The sequence below is a fragment of the Castanea sativa genome, chromosome 4, assembly GCF_040712315.1.
Source record: "Castanea sativa cultivar Marrone di Chiusa Pesio chromosome 4, ASM4071231v1".
Classification (NCBI taxonomy): Eukaryota; Viridiplantae; Streptophyta; class Magnoliopsida; order Fagales; family Fagaceae; genus Castanea; species Castanea sativa.
Genome location: NC_134016.1, coordinates 23,912,579 through 23,923,749, shown reverse-complemented (window position 1 = coordinate 23,923,749; position 11,171 = coordinate 23,912,579). Strand labels below are relative to the sequence as shown.

The 11,171-nt window shown below is 41.4% G+C and overlaps 1 protein-coding gene across 1 annotated transcript; it reads right to left on the bottom strand.

Moving 5' to 3' along the window:
- Window positions 1-10,166: 10,166 nt before the first annotated feature.
- On the bottom strand, window positions 10,167-10,754 carry LOC142632611 (uncharacterized). Its single transcript, XM_075806986.1, has one exon. The coding sequence runs from the start codon at window positions 10,752-10,754 to the stop codon at window positions 10,167-10,169; it is 588 nt and encodes a 195-aa protein (XP_075663101.1).
- Window positions 10,755-11,171: the final 417 nt, after the last annotated feature.

Sequence of the window (11,171 nt, the reverse complement as noted above, 5' to 3'; positions counted from 1 at the left end):
GCTACGAGATCAACTTCGACCAGTAAATTCGCCATTGGTGGGATTTGGAGGAATGAAGGTGCAGCTTGTGGGCACCATTACATTATCGGTGTTGGTTGGCGCGTATCCACAACAGATAACCAAGAGGTAAATTTCCTCTTTATTGATTGTTCATCATCATATAATGCTATTATTGGAAGGCCAACTTTAAATAGTTGGAAGGCGGTAACCTCTACATACCATTTGTCCGTCAAATTCCCGATCGAGCATGGCATGGGTCAAGTGCAAAGAGATCAGTTAGCCACCAAAGAGTGCTACTTGGCCATGTTAGCAATGGACGAGCACATGCAAACAATGAGTATAGACGAAAGGAGGATGACAGTGGAACCTACTGAGGCGTTAGAGGACGTCCCTCTGGACGAGAGCAGATCCGAAAAGTTCACTAGAATTGGGACAAGCATGGAAGAAGAGGCAAAGCATACTCTGGTCCAATTTTTGAAGAAAAGCCTTGAAGTCTTTGCATGGAGTCACGAGGACATGCCGGGTATTGATCTAAGTGTCATTACTCACTGTCTGAATGTGTGTCCCTACTCCAAACTAGTGCGTTAGAAGAAGAGGGTTTTTGCTCTTGAGCGAGACAATGCCATCAAAGAAGTCCAAAAGTTGATTACTGCAGAGTTCATTCGAGAAGTGTATTATCCGGACTGGTTGGCGAACATAGTCATGGTAAAGAAGGCCAACGAAAAATGGCAGATGTGAGTGGACTTTACTGACTTAAACAAGGCTTGCCCCAAGGATAGTTATCCATTGCCACGCATTGACTAGTTGGTAGACTCGATGGTAGGTCACAGACTACTGAGCTTCATGGACGCCTTCTCAGGCTACAACCAAATAAAGATGGACGAGGCGGATCAAGAGAAGACTTCATTCATTACTAGCCAAGGGTTATTTTGCTACAAGGCAATGCCTTTCGGTTTAAAGAACGAGGGGGCAACTTACCAAAGACTGGTTAACCACATTATCTGTCCTTAAATCGGGCGAAATGTGGAAGTTTATGTAGATGATATGTTGGTAAAGAGCCTAGATGAGGTGAAGCATCTGGACAACCTACAAGAAACCTATGATACACTTCGGCGGTATAACATGAAATTAAATCCAAGCAAGTGTGCTTTTGGAGTTTCATCAGGGAAGTTTTTGGAGTTCATGGTTTCACATAGAGGAATTGAAGCGAATTCGGACAAAATCCAGGTGATACTAAGTATGGAACCATCGAAGAATGTCAAAGCAGTCTAGTCTCTTATCGGACGAGTTGCTGCCCTTAACAGATTTGTTTCAAAAGCTACTGACAAGTGTTTGCCATTCTTTAAAGTCCTTAGGAAGGCATTTGAGTGGACGGACGAGTGTCAGAATTCCAAGACCTGAAGACTTACCTTACGATGGCACTATTGCTAAGCCCATCTGTACCTGGTGAAGAATTGTATTTGTATTTGGCAATGTCCCCACACACTGTGAGCTCAGGGTTAGTCAGAGAAGAGGGGCGGATTCAGAAATCAGTATACTATATGAGCAGGGCACTGAGAGAAGCGGAAGGATGATACCCGATGATGGAGAAACTAGCCTTTACTTTAATCACGACTTCTAGGAAGCTGAGACATTATTTCCAAGCCCATATTATCAACGTCCTAACAGATCATTCCCTAAAGAAGGCGATGCACAAGTTAGAAGCTACAGGACGACTAATCCAATGGGCAGTGGAACTTAGTGAGTTTGACATCAGATACCAGCCGAGGAGCGCGATAAAGGCACAGGCGTTCACAGATTTCATTGCAGAATTCGCCCCCAGCCAGGACGAGCTGGACAAAAACAAAGTTGAAATGTGGGTTATTAATGTGGATGGTTTGTCCACATTATACGTAGGGGGATTGGAGTCATACTCAGGTCCCCAGAGGGTGACAAGCTAGAGTATGTAGCTTGTTTGCAGTACCAAACCACCAACAATGAAGTTGAGTATGAAGCGCTACTCAAAGGACTGGAATTGGCTAAGTCCCTGGGGGCGGAATTAATAATAGTCAAAGGTGATTCTCAGTTAGTCATCAATCAAGTGAACGAAATGTGTGATGCTAAGAAAGATTGGATGAAGAAACACCTTAGCAAAGTGAAACGGCTTGTCCAAAAGTTTACAAAAGTGAGTTTTGTTCAACTCTCAAGGGAGGAAAATATGGAAGCAGATGCCTTGGCAAAAGCAACTTCAGGAGGAGGAGTTATGGATGAGTACGATAGAATCCAATACATGCCGAGCATAGACCTCCAAGATATACAGAAAATAGGAGGTGGAGAAAATTGGATGAATCCAATAATAATCTATCTTAAGGATGGCAGGCTTCTAGAAGACAAGGACGAGGTGAAGAAGCTAAGGGTCAGGGCTGCCAAGTATGTCCTCATAAATGAAGTACTATACAAGCGAGGCTTTTCTCAGCCCTACCTAAGGTGCCTGGCTCTGGATGAATCAAACTATGTGCTGAGAGAGGTCCATGAAGGAGCATGTGGGAATCACTCAGGAGCAAGATCATTAGTCCATAAGGTTGTTCGTGTAGGCTACTACTGGCCTACAATTCAAGCAGATGTTAAAGCCTATGTCAAGGTGTGTGACTAGTGTCAGCGTTATTGCAACATCCCTAAATAGCCGTCAGAGTACCAGACCCCAATGATGACCCTGTGGCCCTTTGCACAAGATGGATTGGATATTCTAGGTTCTTTCCCCCTAGGAACCAGACAAATGAAATTTTTGGTAGTAGGGATTGACTACTTTACCAAGTAGGTGGAGGCCGAACCTCTTGCAAAAATTACTTACCAAAACATTAAGAATTTTATTTGGAAGAATATTCTGTATAGGTTTGGAGTACCTAGGGTACTAGTATCTGGCAACGGATGACAGTTTAATAATGCACCTTTCAGGGACTTTTGTGAACAATTCGGAATCAAGAATCACTATTCCTTGCTCTTCGACCCACAGGCGAACGGACAAGCAGAAGTGGCAAACCGATCCCTGCTGAAAATCATCAAGAGTCGGCTCGAGGGGGCAAAGGGGATATGGCCAGACGAGTTACCAGGTGTTCTTTGGGCTTAGAGGACGACTGTGAGAACCCCAACAGGAGAAACCACCTTCGAGCTAGCCTATGGAAGTGAAGTAGTCATACCGACAGAAGTTCATATGGCTAACCATCGAGTGATGAAGTATCAAGAGAAGGAAAATGAAGAACAACTTTGTCTTGACCTCGATCTCATTAATAAAGTAAGGATGGATGTGGAGTAAAGGATAGCAAGATACAAGAATCTGATGTCTAGGCAGCATAATGCCATGGTAAAACCCAGGCGTTTCACCATCGAGGACCTCGTTCTTAAAAGGGTGTCCTTGGCAACCAAGAACAAGGGTGTCCTTGGCAACCAAGAACCCAGCTCATGGAAAATTAGGACCCAATTGGGAAGGACCCTATAGGGTAATCAACTGTAAAAGGCAGGGTTCGTACTACTTGGAGCTTTGGATGGACGGAAGTTAGAGCATCCCTGGAACGTGGAGCACCTAAGGAGGTACTATCAGTAATGAGTTGGGACGAGGGGAAGCAAAGACGAGGTTACGGCTATGGACAGTTATAACTATGGTCTATGTGTTTGCTCATATCTACTATTGTGTTCTTATTAATACTATGGTGTGTTTTAAGAATAAAAAGTGCACTAGTTCTTCAACTTTTGCACCGTTTACAGACACTTTTGTTAAAGACGAGGTTATGTATAAGTATTTTCCTAAGTACTTTCATAAGACACTAGCTTCTAAGCAGGTGCCATATTTGTGAACAATGTTTATATAGTGATACGGTTTGGATTTCCAGTGTATTTTATGCATAAATCTAACTTCCCTAATAGTACCCACAAGGGGGCAAAGCCTAAGACGAATGAAAATCTCTGAACGCAGGGGTGTAACGTTCATAAGCTTTCCTCGAAATGAGGATAAAGCAAAGAAAAATAAGCTAAGGCATACTCGTCTAAAGAGTAGACGGACGAAAAAAAAAAGGCATACATTAAAGCGTAAACGTCCAAGGACGAGCATCTAACTAAGACGTTCCAATATTCTAGGACGAGTCAAACACTAGAAACGACTGATAAAAGACGAGTGCCAATGGCTCAAAGGATGATGTAAAGGACTGGCAAAGTCATCATTGTCGCTTCTAAGACGAGTTACACTTAGAAAAATCTAAATGGCTAACAAAGACATCCATGCATAGGTGGGTCATCCATAAGAAAAACGCATGGACGACCATTCAACACTTATAATGCTCAGACTGTTAAAAAGCCAATAACATTAATGATGAAAATAGAGGATAAACTCGTCCTTACAATAAATAATGAATAAAAGTAAACATTCATTAAAGTTTAAGACAAGGGTAGACGACCATCGTCCAAAAACCCTTACAAAGTAAGCCTTAACAAGCAATTGTTAATAAACTCGTCCAAAACACTCTGGACGAGAGAATTGTACTCAAATACATCTTAATAAGGGTCCAAAAAAAAAGGGACGAAACACAATAACACTTAGTTAAAAATCTTTTCAAATAGGAGGGGCGTTGGCATTGGGGTCGTCCTAAGGTGGCTTCGTAGTGGCGTCGTCCTCGATATTAACATCCTCTGAGCTCGTCTGGAGGAGGGAGCTAGAAGCAGCCCCACCAAGGTTAAGCTTAATGAGGCTGAAGTCAATCTCAGGGAATTTCTCTATTGCTTCCATCCTGAAATCTTCAAACCCAGTTACATAGTTGGTGTCCAGTAGATTGGTAAATTCTTTGGACGACTTGAACTCTGCAACTGCGTCTCCCTTAGCCTTTTCAAGAAGGGCGTTCAACTCGGCATTCTTCTTTTAGATTTGGTCAAGACGAGTATCTTTTTCTTTGACTTCAGTCTCCAACTCCTTGATGTGGGTTTGTAGCTTCTTTACCTCGTCCTTGGCCTTGCCAGCTACCTCAACCCACCTCTTAGACTCATCCTTCCCTTTTTTGACCGTCCTCTCTAGCAGAATCCTCATCTTGTCTAGCTCAGTTGCTTGCCTAGATGCGGCTACAAACTTAGACATTGCCTAAATAAATTAAAATTCTTATCACAACATATATACATGTATTTATAAAAAGACGAGGTATACATATATATAAAGAGTACATACCTTAAAAAGGTCGTGCACACCAGAGTGCTCAAAGTCCTTCAAAGACATGTCATAGCATGCCATTACGTCCTCGTCCATCACGACCTTCTCAAACCTTTCCCAAGCCAAGTCCTTATTGGAAAGAAGGTTTTGAGGTACTTGTTGAGAAGGCTAAGACGAGGAAGGAGGGGCAAATTTGGGCGAGATTTGCACGAACAAGGGATCCTTTGGTTCAGAATCAACATGCAGAATTTGGATGGAATGACCCTGGGGACGAGGAAAGGATTGGGTTGATCGTCCTGGGTTTAAGCGTCCTTAGCCTTGGACGACCTATGCTTAACCCTTTTTTCCTTACGTCTGCTTGGAAGATTCCCTAAATCAACTCCAAGGGATAAGCTCTTCCTTTTATCCCCAGTGGAAGGACGAGGCTGAGATTCCTTAAGGACAGGACGAGGCTGAGACTCCTCGAGGGTAGGACGAGGTTGAGACTGAACCTCTGGACCTACAACCTCGTCCATTATCTCCTTCCCTTTATTCTCTTTCATGGTAGCCCTTCCTGCAGAAAAATTTGTTAGAATCACTTCTAGAAATGACAAAAGGGATCACTCAAAGTAAAAACTTACATCTACAGACTGTACAGTCGTGGGCTGTGGCTTTAGGAGAAGGCTCAGGACCAAGTCCCCAAGTAGCGAGGCGTTGAAGAGTGACCAAGGAGTGGAAATCCCTCTCAGGGTGAAGACGAGCCTTTTGCACGCGTTCAAGGTAAAACCTGCTCAAATGAGGTCGTCTAGCACCTACAAAAAAGAGAGGAGGGTGATTAGGCGACTACAATCAAAGGAAACAAAAAGTAAAGGGACAACCACAGACGTGCCTTTAGGACGAAGGTTTCCTAACTCTCCTGTGTAGGGAGGGATTGAATCCCTGTCAACCTCAATAGGGCGTCCAGCCCAAAAGCCAGAGATGAAGAAGAACTCCGTCTTCCATTTCCTATCTAAGGTGACTAAGGATTTTATCAGCCTATAATCTCTTTCTCTGGCTGTGAACCGATAAAAACCAAGGGATTGGTTAATCTCAGAGAGCTTGTAGCAGAAGAGGAACTCGTCTACAGTAAGAGGACAATCCCCCTCAAACACCTCTCTCCATAAAACTTGCATAGCAACAATTAGCCTCCATGCATTGGGGTTGAATTGGCATATATCTAAACCTAATCTAGAAAGCAACTCCTTGGCAAAGGCATTGAGGGGCAACCTCAAACCCCCTAAGAGGTAAGCCTCATAAATGCCAACGCCAAAACGGGGTTGACAACACCACTCATCCCGCACAGGTACCCTAGGATTTAAACTTTCAGAGATTTGGTACCAAGTCTTAAGGATTCCTAACTTTCTCTCGTCTGTCTTAGAAGCAACCCTAACAGCACAACTATAAACCACCTCTTCCTCGTCTTGAGCAGAAGACGAAGGAGCGCTTGTGCCAGCCCTAGAACCTGACTCAGCCTTCGTCCTAAGGCTTTCTTGAAGTACCTCTGGGGGAACCCTAGGGACACCTGACGTATACTCGTCCATGGTGTTTCCCTCACTACTACTACTGTCATTAGACCCACTAAAACTACTAAGGTCATGATACTTGTCTATAGCTTTGTCAACACTATTGCTAGACGAAGAAATGTCTACTTCAGACATTTTTTGAGAAAGCTTAAAACCTGAGGACGAGTATGGAAAAAATACCTGAGTCTAGACGAAGGGGAACTACAGACGTAGGAAACTTCTAGACAAGGCGCTAAGACGAGGATGTCAAAGAATAAAATTAGAGAAAGTGCAGAGGGTATGGGGGGAATTCCACTATTTATAGGCGTTGAAAAATGATGGCTCGAATTACGTGGCCAATCAACATGACAAATCGCCAATGAAACTGCAACACGTGGCATACACAATAGCTAATAAAAACACGCGTCCAAATGATGACGTCAGTTGATGTACGTCCTAGATGACCCATAGACAAGGGGGTAACTGATGGGGCAGATAAAATGCAACTCCAGCATCGTCCATGAAGGTCGTCCAGAATAGGACCAGGAAAGCAAATGTTGAAAGAACCTCGTCCTGGGAGATCGTCCTTGTAGAAGAATGCTTGGACGAGGTTCTCATGGTCAGATTTTACAAAAATTCACCATTTCGTCCAAGGGGACCATCAACCTCGTCCTTACAAGGTTGTCCATAGGGGAACGACCTTCCTGGGAGGCTAAATACGCTCGACAGGAGGACCCCTGGACGAGCCTTTGGCACTTAGGAAAATTCCTGAGTGTGCACCACGATTCCTTATTACACGCATAACTTCTAGTTACCATTATGTAAGAAAAAACGTAACTCCTAAGCAGTTATAGAAGTTATCCCTGAACCCTCACACCTCCTCAAATCCAAGGGAGATTACGAGTTTGATAATTATCTTTAGGACACTATATAAACGCTCATTCAGACCAAACAAAGGTACGTTTTTTACACATCCTAAAAAGTTGAAACTCCAAAATTTGAGAGAGAAAAACTAACTTTGCCATCGGAGGGTTCTTTGCCGGCGACCCCGATCACCTTTGATTGCTTTTCTTCCTTTTTCAGGCCATCAAGACAGTCAGTAGTCCTTTCAAGTCCGAAGTATCCAGCTTACTGATTTTCTTCGCATCATCAAAATCAATATAGAATTCTTATAGCACCACTATTTTTTCTTGTGCTATTTTGGTCCCCAAAACTAAAAAATTGTTTTCATTTTAGTCCTTACCGTTATCTCACTAATGAAAATTGCATATGTGACAAATAGACTACACTGTTGGGAAGCATAAAGTTTACGTGACCATTAAAATAAGATTAACAACATTTATTTGGCATCTAAAATGCCACATCATCATTCTAAAAATAAAAAAGCCACATAAAAAAAAAATTCTAAACTTGTGATTTTTTTAAAAATAAAATAAAAAATATTTTTTTTTTCATTTTTTTTTTGGAATAACATATTTTTCATGTTCTTCCCTAGAAAACATTCTTCCCCAAATAACATGTTTGGTTGTGCAAAAAAAAATTTTAAAAAAGTTTTTCTTTTATTTTCTTGCATTTTCATAATAGCCAAACTCATTAAATCACCGAAACACTGAAACCTATCAAATCAAACTGAAATGAAAAACTTCAACTATATAAGCCAAACCCATGAAAACCTAGCCAATTCTTTCAATTTCTCAGTACAAGCCAAACTCATATGAAATTGAGAAGCCAAACCCATATAAAATTGAGAACAAAACCAAAGGAAGATCTGAGGCTACAACACTGTGAAGTAGTCTTCAACCATCATGACCCACCATCTTAACCGCCCTTTCGCAACCACCTACCACTACCATTACCATCTGTAATTTGTGACCACCACCGATCTTTGCTTTTGTTTCACAACAAGAATTTTTTTTGCATTTAACATTATTTTTTAAACATTTTCATTAGTTGTCAAGTTTGCAAAACTATACAACATACTAGTATCTCGAGACTTTAAAACTTGAGTTTAATGTAGAACTCGGGTTTCTAACACTCGAGATTCAAGGGATGGTGTGCTTACCTGGACAGAATATCCACTTGGAACTCGAGTCTTAAAGACTCGAGTTCTTGCACAGTTCATCAGCTTCCTCTTTTTTCTTCTTCTTTGGCATTCTACATCATCTGCGTTCTTCAGATCCAGATCTTCTTCTTCCTCAGATCCAGTTTTGATCTTCTTCTTCGGCGTTCTACATCATCTGCGTTCTCCATCTCTAGATTTTCTTCTTCAGATCCAGTTTTCTCCAGGTCATCTTCTTCTTTTGATCCGAATCTTCTTTTCCTTCTCTTCTTCTCCTTTTCTCCTTCTCCATCTTCAAATCTGCTTCTATGGAACTCAAGGCTTTCAAACTCGAGTTTCACGTGGCTAAATTGCTCCACGCCAGCAGTAGAACTCGAGTTTGAAAGACTCGATTTTGTCATCAATCTCGAGTTTTAAAAACTCGAGATGCTAGTTTGCAAAATTCTTTCAAACACATGTTAACTTATTATATTCTTTCCCCTCACTGTGCTAGCTTGCAAATTACCTCTTCACAACCACCACTAATCTCAACCTCACCCAATAAATCAATGATCTTAGCCTTTATTTCTAAACCAAATCAAACCGATCTCAGCGAATCTTTTTAAAACTTAGATCAAACCAATCTCACTCACTCACTCTCTCTCTCTCTCTCTCTAACCTAGGGAATTCTAGCATTTTGCCCTTATTTTTTTAAAAAAATTTAGCAATATGTTCATGTTTTGAAATTATTTAGGTCCATGTCCCTATTTTGAAACTCGATTTTAATAAAATAGAGTTTCAATGTAAAACTTGATTGGTTTAAAATCGAGTTATGCCAAATGAAACTTTAAAAAAAAAATTCATGGAACTCGAGTTCATGGAGCTCGAGTTCCAAATTTTTTATTTTTATTTTTAAGTTTGATCGCCCCATACACGATTTTCTACAAATCGAGTTTTACATTGAAACTCGATTTTGAGAAAATCGAGTTTCAAAACAAGGACATATTGCTAATTTTTAAAAAAAATAAGGGCAAAATGCTAGAATCCCCCTTTAACCTAGATCAAACCGATCTTAGCTTCTCTCTCTCCAATCCAGATGAAACAAATCTCAACCTCTCACCCTCTCTCTAATCCAAATCAAACCCATCAAACCCAAATCCTATAACCACTTCAACCCCCACTAATCAAAGCATATCCCAAAACCTTAGAAAGAAAAAGAAATGAGAAAGACGAGTGAGAAAGAGTTTGATAAGTTAATTTGGGTTAGATTGAGAGAGATAGAGAGAGTGAGAGAGATTATTGCGTCTTTGTGTTTGGTTGTTAAGAAAGTGCCAAAATAAAAGTTAAAAAATTGATATGAATTGAAGTGTTTTTTTTTTCTTTTTAATTTTGTATTTTTTTGGGTTTTTTTTTTTTTTGGATAGGAAGACAATAACTTTATTCAGTCATGAGAAAAAGATACAATATCATGAGCACATGCATGCTCAATAATGCTAGGACACTCCTCTAACCATGCAACGTAGCTCTCTACACTTCTAGTGTGGTGGGTCAATAGGTGTGCAGGGATATTTCCCTGCCTCTTGGTATGGGAAAAAGCATACTTTCTAAAGGCTTTAACACGTTGAGACATACTAGCCACAACATTTTGCACAAATGTTAACACTTCACCTACTCCTCTAAGTGCATTGCATATACTCAGAGCATCGCCCTCAAAGACTACATCACGTACCCCTACATCCAATGCAAACTGTATCCCTATCTCCATTGCCTTTGCTTCAGTCTCCAACGCACCTAAGGGCCGAGAAATCTTGTGGCTTAGAGCAGCGATCACATCCCCTGCCGAATCACGTATTACCACCCCAATACCAACTTGCTTCTGTTTGGTGAAAACTGCGCCATCTACATTGACTTTGTAGCTGCCCCGCTGTGGAGGGCACCACTTAATCTCCTCTGTAATTGACTCTGTCGTGGGCTGTGGTTTCTCATTTGCTGCATGAAACTTTTCCAAAATCCTGAGAGAGCTTCTCATAATACAACTCCGTTTCGGCGCTCCCCACCATGTTTAACATCATTTCTTTGCTTCCATATTCCCTAGCACACCATAATAGTCCACTCAACTAAGCCAGGGCACTTTTCCTCCCACTTCTGTAATTTCCACAGCACATCTATAAATTTCCAAAATGGGCTGATTTCGAATGGTAGTATCTATTTACTGGATGCCCATACCTCCTGTGCTTTGTCACAAAACCACAAGATATGGCAAATGGTTTCTGGAGCTTTCCCGCATGACTCACAAAGATTATCCTTCGTGATGTTTCCCTTCCATAGGTTCTCCCTTGTGGCTAAAATGTCTCGACAAGCCTTCCATGCAAAGTGCTTAACCTTATTTGGCACTTGCATATTCCAGAGGTCCTTCCACACCTTTTTCACAGCAATAGGGTCCGAG

Excerpts from the sequence above, each read along its gene's own strand:
- LOC142632611 (XM_075806986.1), bottom strand. The coding sequence starts at position 10,754 with ATGAGAAGCTCTCTCAGGATTTTGGAAAAGTTTCATGCAGCAAATGAG.